Genomic DNA, 22,954 nt, shown 5'->3' with positions numbered 1-22,954 from the left:
TGGTCTTTTCGTACCCAACTCAGTCTGAATGTTTCCTACTCCAAACTGATAGGATTTAGTTCCAATCCATACTGTGTGGTGGCATTAGCTTAAGCACAGTACCAACAAATTCTGCCAAAAAAAGTTCTCTTCAATAAACATAAAAATTGTACCTAAAAAAATAAAATTTTAAAAGTTGCTGAATTTATTCTGTCTACCAATAACTAACACTTGGTGAATTAGAAAAAAAAATAAAAAAAAAAACCTAAAATGGTGTTTAGAAAAGGTGATAGAAATAGAAATAGAAATCATACCAAACCTAATTCATCTTGGCTACCAAAATCCCTTCAAAAGAACCAAGAAGCTTTTCTGAAAAATTGGAGCTCTTTCACACCCCCACCATGTAAGAAGAGCCCAAGCAAGGGAGCGAGCAAACAAAGCAAGCAGTGCAGAACCTCCCATGGGCGAGAGAGACAGAGAACGAGACCGAGAACGAGATCGTGACCGTGAGCGTGACCGAGAACGAGACAGAGACAGAGACAGAGATCGAAGACGAGATAAACTAGACCGTGAGAGGGATCGTGATCGCGGCAAAGACCGTGACCGGCGTCAGAGGTCCCGTAGCGCCGAACGTATCCGCTCTCGCCACGCTCGTTCCCGTACCCGTTCCCCTGACCGCCGTTTGAAGTCCCGGTCTCGCTCTCGCTCCAGCTCCCCCTCCCGCTCCGCGGAACGCTCTCGCCGCCACCACCACCGACGCAGAGGAGATGATGACGACAAGGACCGACAGAGAGCCGCAGCCGTATCAGAGTTTGTGGATGGCATTGTAAGAGAGCAGCAGCAGAAGCAGTCGGAAGCTCCGTCCAGTGGTACTGCTGTGGGTGATGGTAGTGCGGAAGTTGATTCGGATGAGATTGAGATGATGAAGAAGTTGGGAATTCCTGTTGGTTTCGATTCCACGAAAGGGAAGCCTGTGCCTGGTGCTGATGTTAGTGGTATTAGGGCTGTGACGAAGAGGCAGCCCAGGCAGTATATGAATCGGAGAGGAGGGTTTAATCGGCCCCTGCCACCGGAGCGTAATCGGTAGATGGAGGTTTTTGAAGGTTAGGGTTCTAAGCTCGTTCTCTCGCTTCGTCTTTTAATGACTGTACTTTTGAATTTTTAAATGACTAATTATGAATATTTTTTTTTTTGGGGTGGGGTGGGGTGGGGAGCGTGGGGGAGTGTCCTTGTCCTAGGTTTAGAGTTTGTAGGGTTTGAGTTGCTAATTGCTAAGCTTGTTTTGTGTAATTTTCTTTCTGTTAGTTGTTTCATGATTATGTACTTTTTTTTTCCCAAGCTGTTGTTAAATGAATATTACTTCTGCATTTTATGAATTGGGCTTAGGGGCAGGAGCCAGAAAACTTTACCTTCTTTTTTAGGGTGTCGGGGAATCAATGTTATACTATCAGTTCTTTGGGTTCCAACTCCAATTTGAACTGGTGTTGGTAGTGATTATTATCTAAAGTTAGACTGGATAGTGAATTGCATTCCCTTACCAGTGGTGGGCTGATGTGCCCAATGCAACATATAGCAGCCCTTGAATTATGGCATATGTAAAATTTCTTGGCCAACTATCTTGTGATTTTCTTCCCGCCTGCTTTTAGCTATCTGATGGTAGATAGCTGTTGTGGCGATTTTGACTATTAGATACGTAGGGACAATGTGAACTAGGCCATCGATCAAATCTCAAAGCCAAGTTTAATCATATGGTCGATTGTGTATTGAACCTATCTCTTTGAATTATCAAGTGTCCAAATCTTGTCTAAAATTTACCTGTTTGTTCCATATGATAGTACTTTCAGGTTTGAACTTAGCATATAATTTGGGGTGACGTGGGCTGATTTTTCTTATTTTGGTAGAACACTTGGACAACCTGTTACACAAATTCTAAGAAACAACTATGCTACGTTATGGAATATAAAAGCATGCAACTATGTGCACCTATGTATTCCTCTAAATCCTCAGCTGGAGAAACTACAACCTATGATAATACAGACACTTAACATAGCTCACCTCAGCACTAAATACAACTCATCTTAACTCAACCTTAACCCATCAGCTTCATGGATCTTCTTTCTCCAATCAACTCTATACAAAACCATACTTTTTATTAGTCCTAAGCTATGATGTCTTCGTAACAACTTCTCTTAGAGTCATCTTAGGCCTATCTTGGCTCTTTTAGTTATTCCAATCTTAATTATCAGCTTCTAGGGATAGTAAGTTTTTTTTAATCCAACCATTCTAGTGGACTGGTCGAGGCCAGTAGCATCGACAGATACCATTCATCCATCTCAACATCCTCATTTTAACTAAACTTAGTTGTTTATATTTTATTTTTTCAATGTACAACATTCAGCTCCAAACATCATTGCTTGTCGTATAACTGCTCTAGAATAAATTCCTTTTGAGTTTTGAAGGGGTGTGTTGATCACACATCGCTTCGCACGCACCTCTCTGATATAGGCACAATTTAAGAGAAGGAATAAAGAATGATAAAAATTAGGGAATGAGATAGGGAAGAGGGAAAATAGGAGAGAAATCAAAAGGATCGGATTGGTTTTGGCGTAATTAGGAGGTCACCTAGCCTCGGTTGGCATATTAGGAGGTTGCCTAACCTCTTCCTCAAAGTAAGAATTAAGGGTTTCAATACTTCTTGCTTGTTTGCTCATTTTATTATCCTTCCTATTAAATAGGGGAGGATATTAGTTACAAAATAGTCTCCACATATTCCCTCATACAACCCACTATCCCCACCTCCATAACACTCTTACAATACCCAACTACCTATTTGTTAGTAACAACAATTCCTGATAACACCATTCAATAATTACCACCCATTACATATTATCTAAAATTTAAGATTCCAAGTCAAGAATGTAGCATTCCACCCCTCTTAAAATATCCCTTGTCCTCAAGGGAGAAAATATAAAAATAAAAATAAAAATAATAAAAATAATCTCACCTGGATCGCAAATCTTCGGGGAGTTACTCCCAAATGGCTTCGGCTTGTCGCAGATTAAGATGGAGAGCCTCTTTATCATGCACGGTTGGAAAGGGTAAAGAAGGTGGTGAATGATCTACTTTGTGGCTTCCTTTTCTTCATCTCCTTATTTGTCTTCTTTTGCTTCTTCTTTTTCTTCTTCTTCATCATCTTCTTCTTCGTTGTCGTTTTCTTCTTCATTTCCTTCCTTGTTGGTTGCTCTGGGTGCACCGGTATTGCAATTATGGAGTTGAATTTCTAGGGGAATTTCTCAAAAAATGCTATAACATTTTTTTTTTTTTTAAGATTTCATTCAACAAGGCCAAATTCCTCGTTTGAATATCGTGAATCTTTTGCCGCAGAGGTGGGTGATTCATTGGCTTTGATACCAGATGATACGGGCTCGAATTAATAGAAGGAATAAAGGAGGAGACAAATTAAGGAATAAGATAGGGAAGAGAGAAAATTGGAGAAATCAAGAGAATCAGATTGGTTTTGGCGTAATTGGAGGTTGCCCCTAGCCACGATTGGCATATTAGGAGGTTGCCTAGCCTCTTTCTTATAGAGAGAATTAAGGGGTTCAATAATTCTTACTTGGCCTCTCATTCATTAGCCTCGGTTGGCGTATTGGGAATCCTAATGTTTTGGGTAATATGTAATGGGTGGTTATTAGGAATTGTTGTTACTAATTAATAGGTAGTTGAGTATTGGAGGAGTGTAATGGGTGATAATTATTGAGTTTTTATTAAGAATTGTTGTTACTAACTAATAGGTAGTTGGGTACTGTAGGAGTGTTATGGAGGTGGGGATAGTGGGTTGTACGTAGGGTGTGTGGTAACTATTTTGTAACTAATATCTTTCCTTATTTAATAGGAAGGATTATAAAACGAGAGGAAAAGTAAGAAGTATTGAACCGCTTAATTCTCTCTTTGATGAAGAGGTTAGGCGACCTCCTAATATGCCAAAACTGATCTGATCGTCTTTATTTTTTTTATTTTCTCTCTTCCCTATCTCATTCCTTAATTTTTCTCCTCCTTTATTCTTTCTCTTAATTCGTGTTTGTATCATCTAGTATCATAGCCAATGAATCACCCACCTCTGCGGTAGAAGATTCATGATATTCAAACGAAGAATTTGGCCTTGTTGGATGAAGTCCTGTTAAAAATGTTAGCATTGTCCAAGAAATTCCTTGAGAAATTCAACTCCATAATTGCAACACTAGTGCACCTAGAGCAACCAACAAGGAAGGAGAAGGAAAAGAAGAAGAAAAGGAAGCCAAAAAGTAGATCATTCACCACCTTTACGTTCCAACTGTGCATGATAAAGTGGCTCTCCATCTTAATCTGCAACCAGCTGAAGCCATTTGGGAGTAACTCCACGAAGATTTGGGGTCCGGGTGGGTTATTTTATTATTTTTATCTTTTCTCACTTGAGGACAAACGAAATTTAAAGGGGCCGAATGTTACGTTCTCGAGTAGGAATCCTAATGTTTTAGGTGATACGTAGTGGATGGTAATTATTGAGTGATTAGTAGGAATTGTTGTTACTAACTAATAGGTAGTTGGGTATTGTAGGAGTGTTATGGAGGTGGGGATAGTGGGAATATGTGGTGACTATTTTGTAACTAATTTCCTCCCCTATTTAATAGAAATTATAATAGAGTGAGAGGACAAGTAAGAAGTATTGAATCCCTTAATTCTCTCTTTGATGCAGTGGTTAGGCGACCTCCTAATATGCCAATTGGGGCTAGGAGACCTCTCAATTATGCCAAAACCAATCCGATCCTCTTGATTTCTTCTATTTTCTCACTCCTAATTTTTCTCCTTCTTTGCTATTTCTCTTAATTCCTGCCCTTATCACTCTCCATTTCATCCACATTGCTCTAGTTCTTTGTGCAACATTATCCTCTATTTCTCTTTGATTTATGATTGAACCTAGGTATCTAGAATTGTCACTTTGCGGTATCTCCCATTCATCAAATTTCATTACCCCACATTTCAGTTCTATTGTTCCTAAAGTCACTCATCATATACTCTGGTTTTGTTCTACTTATTTTTAAACCTTTTGATGGCTACTATGGTGAAGTAGCAGCAACTCCAAGGTGGTGAATCTGGATTGGGACTGGTGGTAATGCCTTTCCCACAGAACTTGGTGGTGAAGCCAGGTCATATTCCCACTTCATTCCCCTCTTACTCTTCCATTTTCTAGAGGTGATCTAAATTCAAACGCAGTTTTGCAGGTCTATATACTTACCTGAAACCTTTCTTTCCTTCTGTTTTATCTGGACCTTTATTCTGTTTAAGGTTTACATCTGTGACTACTGTTCTCTCTTTTCAGTTTCTGTTTTTTGGGCCCTGCAATCTCAGTCAATCCAGCCCTTGGATATGGCTCAAGTTTTGATTTGTTATTCTCCTCAAACAGGACTTCATTCACCAGATTTGGAGGTCCATCTGATTTGTGGATCCTGAGCTACTGCTGCGTCCTGCTAGTTACTAATTTCTGTTCTAGTCAATTTCTGCAGGTCCATCTGTTGGATCATTTTAAGTTTTGGAGCTTGTAAGTATGTAAGGTCTGTAAGATTAGTTTTCTACTCCCATCATACTCCTTGATGATGGGTTGCTGATTCATCATTAAATCAGTCACTACCTAACTGCCCTTACATCACTGCAGATTCTGTCTAGTGGTTATTTTGTTCTTGAATCTTATTTTGATTATCTAGAACACATTATACGGGCTTAGAGCTGATTCTTGATTAAATCCAATTGTAATTGGGAATTCTCTACCCTATCCCCCTACCGTTCCTACACTGGTCAACACCGTTATACATACCTTTCATCATGTCCACATATTTATTTGAAACACTTTTCTTCTCTAACACTTTCCGAATCAACATCAACTCTTTAGTTACTCTATCATAAGCTTTTTCCAAATCAATAAAGACCATGTGGAGATCGTTCTTCCATTCTCTATATCTTTCTCTTACTCTCCTAAGAAAATTAATAGCTTTATGGTTGATCTTCTTGGCATAAAACCACATTGGTTGTCCGACATTTGACGTAGCGTTTGGTTGCGTAAATCTGTTGGTGCATGTACTGATTCTGGACATAATTCCATAGATTGAGCTTTTGTGGAATCATAATTCTGAAGGATCAACTGTTTGGTCACCCTGATTCTGTCAATTGCATTCATCTAGAATTCGCTTGAAAAACTGTATGGTTACCTTGAGCCTGTCAGTTAGATTCATCTAGAATCTGCCTGGAATCTGTCAATTAGATTCATCTCTCTGCTCAAATACAACTTTTTATTTAAAATTTTCTTTTCTACTTATTTCTTAACAATCAAGCTAAAAGCCTAAAAAAAAAATAAAAAATAAAAAATAAAAATAAAAATAAAAAATAAAAATAAAAATAAAAAATCTATTAAAAAACTTAGTTATTTGCTTTGTCCATGTGAACAACCATGAAACCTAATTTTTATAGTGCAAATCAAGTACAATTAAGAAGTAAGAACTATTTTCTTTTTTTTATTTATTTGCTTGTCTCCGACTCTCAGGTGGGTTTCAATTACTCTCCCATAATTGCATAATATATTAATATGGCTCATATATTCCTCTATAGCTATTACAGATTTGAATATCACCTTTTTTTTTTTTTTTTAATAAATCAGAACCACAATATTTCTTCTCCATTCATTTAGTATTTTATTTGTGCTCATAATCTTATTAAACAACTTAGTTAGCCAAGTTTTTCACTAATTCCTAAGCTCTTCCACACCTCTAATGGAATACCATTGGAACCTATTGCGTTACCTATTTTCATCTTCTTTAAAGCTTCCTTTACTTCAGACACCTTAAATTTTCTTAAGTATATATCCAAGATTTGTGGTTTCTTGTTGTTTTATTGTTTTCGTACAGTGAATTGTAGAAATGGTTTTTCCATTTCTCATTAATCTCCTCGTCACTTATTAATAGTGTAATACATTATCATCTTCACCATCTTCACTTATAATGCATCTAATATTTTTGAAATCTCTATTCTTCCTTTCCCTCATTTTAGCTAGTTTGTAGATACCTTACCTTCCATCTTTGTATCTAAATTGTTATTGTTATCCTCATATTTCTTAGTCCTTGCTTTAACTACTATCTTCTTACCTTAATTTTTAGCAAATTTATACACTTTTAAATTCTCTTCATCCTTAGTTGTTTGCCAAGTGTTAAAACTAGATATCTTATTTTTACTGCTTGAACTTCATCATCCCACCATGTGTCACTTTGGGTTGCATAAGGCCGAAAATACAAATTTCTAGGATCCATGCAAAAGGGTTTGGCTTTTTATTTTTATTTTTTTATTATTATTATTATTTTTTTATATAGTGTTGGCTGCCGACATAACGCATCAACCCTACTCCTTTATACGAGCTTGGGATTGGCAGCATAAAACTTTAAAACGGAATTAAAGTCAAATGGTGGAGGGCTAGTAGGGAAAGGAAAAGAATCCTTGAGATGAACTCAGAGTTGCAGGGAGACTGGAATTGCACAAAGAAAGGGGGTGGGAAGAGAATCGCACGCTCTTTGGCCACACGTGGCACTCACAATTATAAACTCAATGCATTCTTCAATCTGTCTTCTCAATTGGTTACAAGCAAGTATTTAAAGAGAAAAGCAAAGTCCTACTTAGACTCTAAAAAGGAAACAAGTGCTAGAAGGAACAAGTTCAAAAGGGAAACATCCTAAACCGACTTTTTTTTTTACACCCGAATATTATATCGGACCCGAGAGAGCCCCTCAAATATTATTAATAAAAAGGAAAGAATACAAGTGGGGACATAACCTGCCTTACCCTGACGCAGAAAAACATGGACATTCGCACACTCAAAGCACAACCAAACCCATAGGAAATTTACATTCTAAACTGACTCTACTACTACATATCCTTCCACTTTGAAAGTGAAAGACTTAAAATAAAATATTACATAATATTCCTAAATAAATAAAACTTCATAAAATCCTACTAAATTCCAAAAACTCAAATATGGATCCGGTTCATCTCTGTCTGGATACGCAGATATGTTTGGATCAGTCCACATTTGTGCACCTGCATCATCAATCCTGAACTGAAAATCCACTCAAACACAACCAAACTAAGAAACAAAGGCAAACTAATTTACTCAGACTCTTGCATCGACCAGCTAGGAATTAAAGTCCTTTTCCACCTAGACTCTTAAGAAACAATGCCAAACTAAATAGGACTACTAGCAAGATCTAATCTAGCCTTAACAATATCAATTAATAACAATCAGAAAATAAAAAGAAGACTACTAACAGAACTGGAATTCTCTTAAGACTAGGAATCAAGAAGTAGACTACTAACACAACCCCATGATAGAACAGAACTGGAATTCTAGTAAGACTAAGGAATCAAGGACCAGTCTTCTTCAGCCTCCTCCTGTACTTGGCATCAGCATCAGGGTGGCTTCTTGTCTCATCACCATTATTTGCTGAAATTGATTAAATATCATTGTTCAGCCATGAATTGATGAGAGCCTCTTAACCATTCTCACATTGCTTTTTTATTCAAGTATGCTGACTTATCCTTACTGGTTATTAACCACAATTTTTTTTTTTAGTTGATGATATTCTTAGTGAATTCTGCATTCTCCATGGCCATTAGATTGAACTGATTTTACCTTGAAGGATTGAAAATTAAGCTGAAAATGCTAGGTGAACCAGAAAATTTCTAAGATGACATCATGTCTCAAACAAGAACTAAGGAAAATTAGGTGGGCTTTAAATGTTAACATACTTATGATGGGAGATCTTCTCACCCTCTGCTGTTAACGTAGTCCCTTAATTATCAGGGAAAAAGAAAAAGCCTATGCATTTTCAGTTGCAAAAGCACATAAGAGCAGAATGATGTATGAGTTTACTAGAATCTCAGTTGCAAAAGCACGTAAGAGTAGAGTAAGGGTTAAAATCCTCATTTCAAATTCAAAATGACATAAATAGAGCAGAATGATGTATGAGTATTATGTTTTGAATCTTGTTGCATCTTAAGAGATTTCGTTTTATTTTCATTGGAAAGGTATAATGTGGACAGAGAAGGGGGAGCATTTTGAAGGAGCAAATCCCCGGTGGTGGAATTGGAAGGGGCTAACTTGAACATGAGATGAACTTGTATGTTCTGGATTACTATGTAAGACTTTTGACTTGTACCCATCTATGGATCGTACCGTTTTGAGTGGTGATTGGTCAGGGTGTACCTAGCTAGGTCACCCGGCAATGTCACAAGAGGGGAAACAGCATCAGGGGCATCCAATTGTTTCCTGCCATTTTCATTGATAATCATACTTTCTAGCTAGCTGTTGTTGCAATGAGAATTACTGTATTTGTGTTTTTTGGATGATTGTAACTAGGATTCTAATTGTTGTTTGGGTTCTTGGCTGGGGTTGAGACTAATTTCAGGTGATGATGATCTAATGCCATACTGGTGTGTGGATCCTAATCATATGGCAATACAAGTCTGTAAAATGGTTGTTCAAGGAATCAGTACAATCTTTCTGAACACGGGCATTAGGTTACCCCTCCCTATCAATTCTTCTGCTTTTGCTCAAATTAGTGTTGCTTTTGACCAAATTCTCTTTTCCAACCTTTCCAACTCTGCAGCAACGGAAGATTACTGAACTTTACTCGCCATCCTAATTTAACATGGGCGATGGGAGTTCACTCTTTCTTGAATCTTTGATCAACCCAACCCAGTGAAGCTGACCTGTGCTTTCCCCAACCATGTGAATCTCTCTACACGAGAGAAAATTTTGCAATTCACCCATCTTGTTGGCCAAATATGCAGCTCTAGAATGGACCAATGCAATCCACATGAAATCTTATCTGGCAACCCACAGGCTCTGCAGTGGACATGATTCAACCCACCCCCACCCCCACCCCCCCACCCCAAAAAAAAAAAGAAAAAGAAAAAAAGGAGTTTGAAATCCTTGGCATCCATTGATATCTTTGCCCATACTGAACATAACCATCCAAGGAAGATAAACGCTTTTACACATCTCTTCTTTAAAAGCAATACTGAGCTTCAAGTTAAAAGCCCCACCAGTTTCTTACTTGGGTTATGATGTAGTTGTAATACCAAGGTGGGATTCACAAGCACTTCCGTATTAAACACGTAACGTATTATTGTCGTATCTGTTTTATTGCGCCACATTTTTTGAAAACTATTATTAACGTTTACTATCGTACGTATCGGTACCTGTTTTATTGCCGTTCCTGAACTTACTATGGACTAGACTAATGGTAATGGAGATGACTCAGAAAACCAGGTTAAAGTCCCTCCCGCCACCCCCACCCCCAGCCCCCCCGCCGCCGCCCCCACGCAAACAAGCAGCTTGAGGAAATGGATTCCAAGCATAAGCCATCATTGCCATATCCTGCATGTGTGGTGGTTCTGCCAAAGAAAAGATCAAATCTTCCCTTGTGATGCTTAGCTCCTACAGGAAATGGTGGTTGTTCATCTAGATACTTTAGATGAATGCCAGGGATTTGGTGAAGCAGCTGCATGATGAGTGTTCTAGTTGCTGATCAATAGTTGCAGTTCTTTCCTCTCTGCTTGTATACGTGATCTAGTATCCTTCACTTGCTGGACAGCAATACATGGCTCATAAGAAAGTGATTTTTCTTCTTCCGATCGGATATGTGGAGCTTATAATTTTAATAAACCACATGATTGGTGCTGCGAATGATGAGCTTGTATCTTCTCACAGTAATGCTTTGGTTAAATTCCCAAGTTGACAGATTAACCTATTGCATCAAACACCACAATTTTAGGAATCAGTATCGGTCCAATTGTTTTGTATTCGTGTCAGCCGTGACCGATAGGGTTTGGATATAATTTTTTTTGGGAAAAAGGTTTTTATTGGGGAGACTGGCCCTGCCCCTAGATGCCAGAAAGAGAGGGGGTGAATGACCAGTTTTTCCCCTTGAAATGAAAAGGGTGTCTTTGTGAATGCTTTTTCATGCGACTCCATTGATCTTTGCACACACATAGAAACACACCTCCTAGGAAACATTTCCTCAATTTTTATGTGAAAAAAATGTGGTTTTTTTGCATCGAAGATATCCCAGGGTGACCAAGGATTGGTTTGCGTGCCACCTCTGACTTGATGACAAACCTCCATACCCAACCTCTGACTTGATGACAAACCATTGTATTATAAGTGAGGATAGGAAATAGGCTAGTCCATACCCAACCTCTGACTTGATGACAAACCATTGTATTATAAGTGAGGATAGGAAATAGGCTAGTTCATACCCAAGAGGCTCTTTGCAATACTGATTGAAATCAATTGTGTGAAGGGAAATATCTGCTTCTAAGAATTTAGACCCGCAGTCAATCTGATTGGGTGAGAATCCTCCACAGGAGCTTGTAAGGAGGCTTAAATTTTGTGTCTTTGTTTTTTCCCGTTTTAATTAAGGAATATATATATGTTTTTTTTTCTCTTTCAATCGTATGTCTTCAGAGTCAGGGCAACGGTAAGGTTATTCTATTGCGACTTAGTTATTGTGGGTTGGTTCAAGTTACAAAATATCCTTTCAGTGAAGTGGGGGTAAGGTTTCGTGGAAAGACTGCATACAATATGGCCCTCTCCAAACTTGCAGTGACAGGAGCCTCGTGATCCCCCTTTCCCCAACTCCATCACCCTTTTTTTTATCCTATACCTCCCTCTTAAACTGAAATTGTATCCGTCTATCTAAATGTTGACAGCATGTGATTAGGTAAGGATGATTGAAGCTTTTTATAAGGACAGCTCTACCTGATTGAGAGTCCAAGGCCATGATTGGATTGGAAGATTGAGAGTCTAAAGGCCATGATTGGACTTTTCAGCATAAAATTTGTTAGTAGTATATCTCACTTCACTCTTGGTGTTCCAAGATAAAAGGACAACCTATAATCACAAAGGGTATAAGAAAAATCATTTTTGTAATTCAAGTTGGTGAAAGAGAAATTGTAACCTTGGTCTTGATTTGAAGTCTTTTCCCACCAAGACCAAGGCTGTGGTTGGTTTTCATTCCTATTATAAGAATGTGTATTTTCGAAAAGTGTGGTTGGTATCCATTCCTATTATGAGAGTGTGTATTTTCATTCTGAAAATACAAAATGTATTTTTAATTGAGAATAAGAACATTGCTTGGATGAAATGTTTGTCAAAAATGTATTTTTTTTATGTGAAAATGCTTAGACATTTTATTAAACATTTCATGGGCGGAATCTCTTTGGTGAAAATCCCAAACAATATTACATTAATAACTCACAAATAAAAATATAAAATTTTGATTGATTCCTTAATTAGTATTGCTTACATCAACCTGTAAAGATCATGAAGAAAACAGGAGATTCTAAGATTTTGGATTTGAGAGGAGATCTTAAGAAGGAGAAAAAGAGAGAGATTTGAGGCGAGAGAAGCGGTTTTTAGAGAGAGAAAGAAAAGTAATTTTTGGAGATTTGTAAGAATGAGACGCTATTCCTTGGGAGAGAATGTGCCTTTCATAAGATTAGTGGCGGAGCTATTTTCATCGGAGTTGTGCCAAGAGCTGGAGAAGGGAGAATGGAGAATCCAGAATAAGACATTCCAAAATGGGCTGCATTCTTGACCGTGTTCTAGAATTTTGAGAATGGAATGCTTACCAAACAATGTTCTTAACAGTCCAGAATGCATTCCAAAAATGCATACCAAACACAAGCCCAAGTCTTTCCCCACCACATTTGCATTAGTTGCTACTGCCGTTCTTTGGGTTTCACCCCATACACTTGTACACCCCCACACCCCAGATCGCCCTCTTGGAATGTAGCCTAGTAGCTGTTTGAGATTTAAAATGTAACCGCAAGCGTACGGATCAGTGTAGCTACGGGTCGAAAAAGAAGTTCTAATCTTACTTTTTTACCATTTTAGTTGGGGACAATCTTATTATAATCAATCCTAGCAAAAAGAAAAAATAAAAAAATCTTATTAAAATCAAATATGGTGAAAAAGAAATTATACATTTACTTTTTGTCCCTTTAATATAACAACAGTGGAAAAAAGAAGCCTAAAAAATAGTGTAGCCCCTACACCTAGGCGAAGGTAAAATGATTGCCCCATCCCCATGAAAAGCGAAATTCCCATCATTGTTGATGCTTCCAACCACTCTTCCATTGCCCCCCCCCTCCCGTGTTGGTGCAGAGGCCACATTGCCTTTTAGGGAATTCTCTCCCTAGCATAGTTCATCTTTCAATGAAAGTAAACTCTTGTTATTTAATATGTGCATTTAAAAAATGTGTTAAGACAATGATAGTTCTTGGTTGGTAGATTATTTTGAAAACTTTTCTATAAAGGAAACTTAAAAGAACATTTTATAATAAAACAAGGGACAATAAAAAAAAGTTGTCTATCATTCCATACTCAAAAGCACTCAAAATAATGAGAATGATGGATTTGGCTCTTCTCCAATAAGTGGATTGCCTAATTAGATATCCAATGATTGAGAGGATTCAAACATGCATCCCAACACATGGACACATCCCGAGGTACGTCAAGCCATCCGATGGGATATTTGATGGCCCAACAATTAAAGAGGATCTTTTTCTAAAAATGATATGTTGATAAGTCACTTTTATATCATTTTACGAACTTTCTTTTAAGTGAATAAGGCCATAGGTAATAATAAGGTTACAACCAGCCTTTTAAGAATTGGAATTGAATACGCCGGAACAACAAAACTTGGATTGGAATTGAGCGAGATTGGTTATGGAAGATCCATAAAGGAAACGGTGGAGGTTGATCCTACTGATCCTGATTGGTGTCAGGTGTACCGGGGTAACGAGATTGATCTGATAGGCCAATTCGGCTGATTCAATAAGGAAAAAAAAAAAAAAAAAAAAACATGTTTCAGCATGATAAGACACATTGCCAACTTGCAGAAGCATGATGGGCATGTGTTAACATCATAGAAGGGAAGGAGGGGCAAACTGAGAGCAAGAAAGTTCTTTCTAAAACTAAATTGTAAGGTAATTAGGTAAGCGAAAGAGGAGGGAAGCAACTAGAGTAACACATTCACTCTGTCAGAGAGAGAGAGAGAGAGCACCTCAAGGGTCCAGAGAAGGGGGGAGAGTTATAGTGGGAGGGGAAAGGATATAGAGGAGTGGGGTATTGACGATTGGGAGGGGAAGACTTTAAAAACATAAAAATAAATAAAATTGATTTAATGGTAAACTCTTGATAGATACCAAATAATGTCAATTCCGGTTGAACCAGACTGATACAAGCCGATTATGATCCATATCGCCCAGGACCGATAAGGATCCCAATTCTATTCTTTTAAACCTTAGTTACAACTTCTCTTTAATCACATTGGTTACAACGAGATGCACCTCTTTTTTAAATATTTGATTTTCTTCGTCATATTCACCCCAAAGAAAAAAAAGTTTTCCTTACCATAGTGATGTGATGCTATGATTAGATTTTGAGTTAATCATGGTTGAATAGATTAAATTGGTCCATTTTTTTAAAACATGAATTTTACAAAATCAGTATATTCCAGCATAAGTTATTTTAATTGGCAATATATGGACATGGATTTGTTAGGGTATGTCATGTAATTTGTGGGTTCATATAATTATGATTGGATTCATATTTGTAATTGGGTCGGTTTTTGGGATCCATTACATGTACGTGGTATAATTGTAATTATGAGGAGATTAGGGTTTTTGGGTTCCCTATATATATTGTCTCAATGGGAAAAACCTAAATAAGCAAAGACAAATCACTTTGTGGGGTAGAGAGTGGTGTAAAGATTTTTTATAAATAGATAAAAAATCTTTGATTCTCTCCGATAAATGAAGGTAATCTTACTAAACCACGTTAAATTCATTGCGTTGTGGGATTGTTTACTTGAGTTTCTTCCTTGGTTGTACATTCGTCAATAACAAGTAGATTCGACATAATTTTTGCAGGATATGTAAAAAATTTGAGGAAAAGGCGGTACACAAGGAGAGGAAGAAGACACAATTTTCGAATATAATTCTGGTTCTGATTCCTATATAAGAGAAAAGAACAGATTGATGATCGTGGGAATTCCTTTTCCCATTGGCTGTTGACGTATGACAATGGAGTGGAAACTTCTCCTGTTAGTTATTTTTTCTCTCCGTTTGATTCAACATTCATGAGGGAGGGGTTTGAGTGTCGGTTGAAGAAAAAAAGAAAGGGGAGCCTTGTACGGTGGGAGAAGAAAAAATGTTAGTTTATTTTTATTTGAGTTTTTTTACTTTATTTTTTAAAAAAGGCCAGAGTGATTGTTATTTTTCACGTATGAAGTGAAGGGAATAGTCAAAACTAGAGTGATTGGTATTTTCCACGTATAAAGTGGAGGGGATAGTCAAAACTCTCGAGAAGAAATCGAAAAGTCAGAGAAGATGAAGGACGATGAGTGGCAAGATTTGAGGGATTCAACAACTAGTATGATCTAGTTGTATTATATAGAAAACTCTCTTTCTCAGGTCATCGTGTTAGCAGATCTAGAAGAAATTTGGACAAAGTTGGAGAGCAGGTACAAGTCTAGGTTGTTGATAAATCAACTGTTTTAGAAAAAACAATTATATCACTTTCGATTGTTAGAGGGAACAAAGTTTGCGATGCACTTGGATAAGTTTAACTATATTGACGGAATGATGAGTTCAACAGGATATTGACGAAATTATCGGTTCATGATGTGAAGATCGAAGAGAGGACAAGGCACTTCTCTTGTTGGCATCACTACCTCCTTCATTTGATCACATTGTGATTATAATACTGTTCGGTAAGAATACTCTCAAACTTGATGAAATTATTATTGTTTTGCTAATGAATGAGACAACGAAAAAATAACGTTGATAGTGGATCAGATGAGGTGCCTCAGTTGTAGGTGGTGGTCAGGGAAGAAGCAAATCAAATGAGAGACTAGAGGAGTCTGGCAAGTACAAAGGTCACTCCAAGTCTAAAGATCACAATGTAACTTATTATTGCGAGGAGGAATGTCATATAAGGAGGAATAGTCCGAAGCGTATGGATGAGGAGAATGGAGAAAAATTAGCGTCAAATGTTGTAATCATAGAAGGGTCCTAGAGTAATGATGGAGATATCCTTTCAACTACTTCATCAGGTACGAAACTTCATAATGAATTTTAGATTATGGTTGTTCATTTTATGTTTGTTTAGTCAAGAATCAATTTGCTATAGATCATGCATGTGATAGTGGTACTGTCAAAATAACAAATAATGTGGAAAGCAAGGTTGGCAAGCTTGGGATTGTACGGAATCAGATATTGATGGGGATGTGCAAACTTTGACTAAGGTGAGGCATGTGCTATTCTAAGGAAGAATATAATTTCATTAGAAACACTGGATTTGAAAGGTCTTAGATGTTCTCATTTGAGGGTGGAATTCTCAAAGTTTCAAGAGTGGCCATGGCTATGATGTAGGGACGAATGATTGGGAATCTATACAAACTTGCATAGAGTGTTGAAAGAGGTGAAGTTACTATTATAACTTAAACAAAAGGTACAAGTGGAGGATAGAGATTGCAAATGGTTCAAACAATGAACAAGTTATTGTTTTATGGTTGTCCTTGTTAGCAACCCGACCACGTGGCAGTATTGAAAGTGATGATGTGGCAGCGTTCAGTATCACCAATGAGATAACAAAGTCACATGGTGTGCATAGAGTAGTTCGATACATCCATGGTAGGTGGTGCGTGTTTCGAGGTCAAAACTGATAAAATTAGCATATTTATGCTCAGGAGCATTTTTTATAATAAAAATAACATTTTTGAAAGGCGGTTTCTCATGAAAAAAATAGATTGTAATTTATCTAGCCCAACCCTTCTAATTTCGTCATGTTCCGATACCGTAGAAAGAAGTTACGGCATTCGCGGTCAAAATATAGCTATGTGACAATTGGGGGTAGTTTCGACATTGAAGATGAATTTTTTAAAAGAAACTTTCTCCATGTAAAGATAAGACAAAAATCCAATCTTTCCAACGCTTTTGATTTTTTCGCGTTTCGATTTCGTATGAAAACATTATGACATAGGAAAGGTCTATGGGAATTTTGGTCTTTTTACATGATTGAGTCTTCTAGAAAGTTGTAGATCGTCAAGTCGTGGTTCCAACGCTTTTTTTCAGTTCAATCGGAGTTCGTATGAGAAAATGAGGGTTTCCACAGAGCCAGTTAGAAATGCCAAATCAAAAAATCTCCAGTTGCTCTCAGTGTTGGATTGATTTTTCATGTTTTATTTTTTAAATTTTAGGGGCTTTTGTGAAATTTTCAAAAGTTGAGGTTGTGGGGATGTTTTGCAATGAAATAATGGAAGAGTGGTTATCTACAATTAGAAGGTATTAAAGGATCTCAAGTGGAGGATTAAGATCACGCCACGTAGGCAAGATCAAATGGCTGAAAAGTGCTTCACATTTTCATAAAGTAGAGACAAGCCAACAAAAACAACCAATGAGAAATGGACAACAAAAAGACATGCGCATGCGTTAGATCCTACGTCAACATGACCTTTTGTTATTCCTATTCTATGACCATCGTTTAGGCCCCATTTGTTTAGATGGGAGTTTGGGGTGGGAATGACTGATTATTATGTCCCACATGTTAGTGGGGTTAAAAGCAGGGAAAGTAAAGTTGGAGGAAGTTAGAATTTTTCATCCCAACTTGTTTGGTTAGCACATAGTTGTGGGAGAAAGAGAATAGTGGAATGAAGAAAGAGAGCCATTAATTGCAATGACTTCCCACCCCACAAAGTCCCACCAGTTTGGTAGGACTTTGTAAGGGGATGGGGTGAAATTTACACTAGCAGATAGGAAAACTCATCTCCTAATGTTGTCTAGAGTATTTTCTACCCCACTATATTCAAACACATGATTTTACCATGCTTTTGGAAAAATAAGTACAATTTTTCCACCCCTTAAATCCCACCTCAGCAAAAGCCCCTAAACAAATGGGCCCTTATTTACTATTTGAAACGTTTAATGGTCCAAATTAATTGGCCCATGTGATATTTGATCGACGACTAGGATCACGCCCTTATTGCATGCTCCGCCAGCGTACGTCATGCCTAAGCTCCAAAGATTCCATTTCTGGTTTTCTGGTTAGCTTAACTTCAAATGGCCATAACTTTCTAACCCTAAGGCCAAATCCAACCATTCAATTTGCTATGTCTTCATTTTTTTTGAGCTCTACACATTGGCAGCAAGAAAATAGGGTTTTGGAGGATGTAAGGCTTTAATTTTTTAGAGAAAAAACTCCCCCTTTCATTAGTGGTTATTGAGTGATTTTTTAAGTTTCAAGTGAGTGATGTGTGCTCCATTGAAGGCTGATTTTGTGTGCTGATGAGCTTTGTTAATGGAGTATTAAATCCAAACTAAGAGAGAAAGAAAAGAGAAAAGAGCTTGAAGGTGTTGTGTGGATGCTTTAAAGAGCAAGAAGAAATAGGGAAAAGAGGAGAACAAGGGAGAGCTTGTCAGTGGAGGTTCTAGTGGTTAGTGCAAATTCTCAGTTATCCCATGCAACCGGTTGTGGAATTCTCTAACCTTGGATTTACATTATATGCATGTATGATGATATATATGTATGTTATGTTAGTTGTGAATGAACTGTATACATGCTAGGTTAGTTCTGGACGAACTATAAGCATAATAGTTAGTTGTGGGTGTATATGCTAAGCAGGGCTTAACTGTAAGGCATTAATATAAGTCTCAATTTACTATATTTCTATATTGTGTGTTAAGCACTGGGAGTAGGTGCTCCTGTGTAGTGGGTGCTACACATTATACCGACACTCTGAGTGCCATTTCAACTTCGACTTGAGAAAATTAAATGTGGACGCAATCAAAAGTAGTGTTTAGAATATGTACGAAGCCTTTACAGGCACAACTCCAGGGATATAGGTAAATTGCTGAACCTCATAAAAATCTTATATTGTGGGTTTGCCCATTATTTGCATTATATATATATATATATATTCAAGTGTGTGGAATGTGGAATGAATGTGCACACTTGGAAGTGCCTATGAGAGGCTGAGTGCGCATTCGACTGTGTGTGAACATGGACAAGTGTATCAAGTTTTGCTTGATCAGATATATGGTAGGTTTTTAGGGACCAAAATTGGATTCACTGACTTACCCCCTCTCAATGACTGCCGGGTTACAACATTTGGTATCAGTCTAGAAAGAAAGGGGTGTCTTTCGCTTTGGATTTGGTGAGTGGTAGTGACCTCTCAAAACGAGCTGTAATAGTAGGATAGGTGGAGCCACATCACATCGTACTAAGGCGATGAGCTATATAGGACACCTCGAGTGGGGGTGTCGGCCATACTTGTTTGAATATGGCAAATAGACAAGGATACCCCGAGTGGAGGTGTGGATCATGCCGGTTAGATATGAAAGATAGGAAATGATTGGTGGAGCTTTTAGAATCAACTTCAATACCAGTCTTCTCTAGGGTGGTTTGCAGAATCCAAACCATATATATTGTCCCTGTAATTAAAACTTAAACAAGCAAAATGGAATCACTTTGTGAGCTGGAGAGTGGTGTAGAGAACCTTTAGAAATAGTGAAAAATCTTTGGTTCTCTAGAATGGATATAGGCAATCTTGCCAAACCATGTTAAATTCCTTGCACTGTGTGATTGTCTACTTGGTTTTCTTCCTCGTGATTACGCATTCGTCCCTAACAAGATTTAGTTCATAGTATAGGTACCAGTATTGATCGCCGGATATAGATTTCCAATAATGAATAAAAATACCACTTTTTCCATAATAAAAGCCAAATTTTTACCATATCAACCAATCCATTGGTCAAGTATATGGAACGGCAGATTGATGTCAATTCTTGAAACCCTGTAAATGGAGGATGGAGTACGCTTTTAAGAATTGGGAATCAACTTAGCTAATTCAGATTGCAATCAGTCATTACTAATCTCGATTCTGGCCGATTCATGGGCCAAAACCCTAGAATCAATGGGATTCAAATATGAGGATTGTTTCTAAGGTTTTTGAGACCGATTCCATTCGATTCTGATTTTTTTTTTCCATTAGAGAAAAAAAAGAAAATTACATAGAATTCATAGTTTGGTACAAGATATTGGTTTCCTTGATCAATATTTTCCTAGTCATTGCCTATATGCAATATGCTTAATCAAAAGGATAAAATTGTTGTCGTTAGATTTTACACAAAAATTGGATATGAACAAAAGATGTTCATTTTCTAGACGGAGAGGAAAAGTGATCCATGGCCAAGCAAAACATTGTTAGTGGTCATCAAAAGTTTAAGAGTTTTTATCATCCCATTAAGTAGGATGGTTGCCTCAATACCTTTTCCTGTCATCAAATAGTTGGCATATTGTAATAAACATCTATCTTATGATAACAAAGCAATAGCCCAACTAGAAATATTTTGAGATCGATCAGTTACAACAGATATGATTAAAATATTTTGTGCAAAACAAAGATTTTTTTTTTTAAGTAAAAAAATGAAATTTTGATATGTGAGCAAGTTTGAGTTTAATAGCATTCACCTATAAGGCATCAAGTTTGTTAATTAGACCATAATCTAACCAATACTATACCTGATGCAGAATAGTATACGGATTTGGTTTATGAAGTCCAAAATTGACAAGGTTTTTATGTTTCCATAGGAAATAGGGTTGAAATCGTCTGCAATTCCAATCTCGTACAATTCCGTGAAATGCCACCTTCAGGGGGTGATACGTGTATTGATACCAATGCAATGGTCCAGATCTGGTACAACTAATAAAACCTTAAATCAGTGAAGAGTCATTTAAATCAGATCTGGACCATTACATTGGTATCAATACACGTGTCACCCCCTGAAGGTGGTATTTCACGGAATTGTACGAGATCGAAATTGCTAACGATTTTTTTCCTAATGAGTAATAATGGATATGTAGAAAAAAGAAACCAAATTATTTCTCGGGATATCATTAGAATTGAAAAAGTACATAATTAAGTTGGGAAAATAAGGCAAATGAAAAAGATCACTTATGAGCCCCAAGGGGCCTCAACCCAAATTCTTCTTGAAAATTCACATCTAAGAAGCACATGCTTAGTATTCTCTAGATCCAGTATGTTTTGAAACCTTGGTATGGACTAGGGGTCAAATAGGGTTGGGTTGGGCCAGGTTTCTTAAAATCTTAAGCCAAAGCCTAGGTCCCCAAAATTCAACTCAGCCCAACCCAACTCAACCCAAACCCAACCCCAACCCTAACCCTAATTGACCCTGTCAGGGCCGGGTTGGGCTGTGTTGGGTTGACCCAAGATTCTGCAATGGTTTGATTAACCTTGATTGACCTGTTTTTGCCATTCATATCCTATGCATTAAAAAATTATAGAAAAATGTAATACCAATTGGAGTCTTAAATTCTAATATAAAAATTTAGGATTAAATTACGGGCCGGATTGGGCCAAGTTGAGACCTCAACCCGAGCCCGACCCAACCCTGACTCACAACCCTAACCCTTCCTCAAGGTCAAAAAACTTAGCCTATGCCTTGTTCAGGCTAGGCGGGTTAGGACGGGTTTTCGGGGCCAAACTTTCACCCCTAGTATGGACTATGGAACATGGTTTGAAAAATCATTATTGGATCCATCGAATTGGCTGATTCGTATTGATATCGCCTGAGGCCAATCCAGTTTTGGTAGATCGGTACGGACCAAAGGTAGAAAGGTTTTAAAAAAAAAAATCTATTTTTTTAAAAAGAAAACAGGGGTGAATTCGGACCGATACGGATCGGTAATCTTGGTGTGGAGTCATTCGTCTCATGTAATTGAAACGGTCCCTCCAGCAAATCTCTCTCTCTCGCTCCCTCGCTCGCTATGCGCAGGAGCCTTTTCATTCCTATCCGCGCGTTCTCTAATGGGTCTTTGCAACTCTCTGGCCTTAGAACAAACCCAACACTTCCATGGATTTCCCCACCTGACCTTCCATACCTGAGTCTATTAGAGAGATGTTCAAGCCTGAAAGAACTGAAAGTAATACATGGCCAGATGATCACAGTTGGTCTTGTTCGTTACATCTACATAACGAGCCGTATTCTAGCCCTCTACGCAGTATCGGAATTTGGAGATTTGAACATTGCCCAATCAATTTACGAGCGGATTCAGATGCCTACCATCTTCAATTGGAACACAATGATCAAAGGCTACTCCAAAAGCTCTGAATCCGAAAAGGGTCTCTTAATTTATACCCGGATGAGAAGGGAAGTAGTCGAGCCCAATATGCATACTTTCCCTGTATTGATCAAGGCTTGCGTTGACTTGGCTTCGCTTGCTCAAGTTCATGGGCAATTAGTGAAGTTCCGGTTTGATCTTGATGTTTATGTGGTCAGTTCTCTGGTGAATGTGTACTCTAAGTATGGTGCAATTAATCTTGCTCGTCAAGTGTTTGACGAAACGCCAAATAAAAATGTTGTCTGTTGGACGAGCCTCATTTCTGGGCATTGTGGTGATGGACGAATGGGTGAAGCTAGGGAACTTTTTGATCGGATGCCTGAGAGAAACGATGTTGCTTGGAGTGCCATGATTTCAGGGTATGTTCAGAATGATTTTTTCAATGAAGCAATTGAGTTGTTCCATAAATTGAAGGTTTGTTCTAATGTGAAGCCCAATCGTTCTCTTTTGGTGAGTATACTCAATGCTTGTGCCGGTGTAGGTGCTTTCACAGAGGGCAAATGGGTTCATTCCTACATAGACAGGAATGGGTTTGAGTATGGGCTTGAGCTGGGCACTGCACTGGTAGACTTTTATGCAAAATGTGGGTGTATAGAAAGTTCTATCAAAGTATTACGTAAGATGCCCTGTAAAGATGTGATGGCTTGGAGCGCGATGATTGTTGGTCTAGCCATTAATGGGTATAACAAC

At 37.9% G+C, this 22,954-nt stretch overlaps 2 protein-coding genes across 2 annotated transcripts; both read left to right on the top strand.

Moving 5' to 3' along the window:
- Positions 1-327: 327 nt before the first annotated feature.
- On the top strand, positions 328-9,481 carry LOC122071737 (U4/U6.U5 small nuclear ribonucleoprotein 27 kDa protein). The gene is made up of 2 exons (XM_042636133.1): positions 328-1,082; positions 9,082-9,481. The coding sequence occupies exon 1, from the start codon at positions 440-442 to the stop codon at positions 1,064-1,066; it is 627 nt and encodes a 208-aa protein (XP_042492067.1). The 5' UTR covers positions 328-439; the 3' UTR covers positions 1,067-1,082; positions 9,082-9,481.
- A 12,429-nt stretch (positions 9,482-21,910) lies between these two features.
- On the top strand, positions 21,911-22,784 carry LOC122064460 (pentatricopeptide repeat-containing protein At5g66520-like). The gene is made up of 2 exons (XM_042628167.1): positions 21,911-22,678; positions 22,746-22,784. Exons 1-2 carry the CDS (start codon positions 21,911-21,913, stop codon positions 22,782-22,784), a joined length of 807 nt encoding a protein of 268 aa, XP_042484101.1.
- Positions 22,785-22,954: the final 170 nt, after the last annotated feature.

The sequence above is a fragment of the Macadamia integrifolia genome, chromosome 2 (genome assembly GCF_013358625.1).
Source record: "Macadamia integrifolia cultivar HAES 741 chromosome 2, SCU_Mint_v3, whole genome shotgun sequence".
NCBI lineage: Eukaryota > Viridiplantae > Streptophyta > Magnoliopsida > Proteales > Proteaceae > Macadamia > Macadamia integrifolia.
The sequence above is the reverse complement of the archived record's forward strand: the minus strand, read 5'-3'. Positions and strand labels throughout refer to the sequence as shown.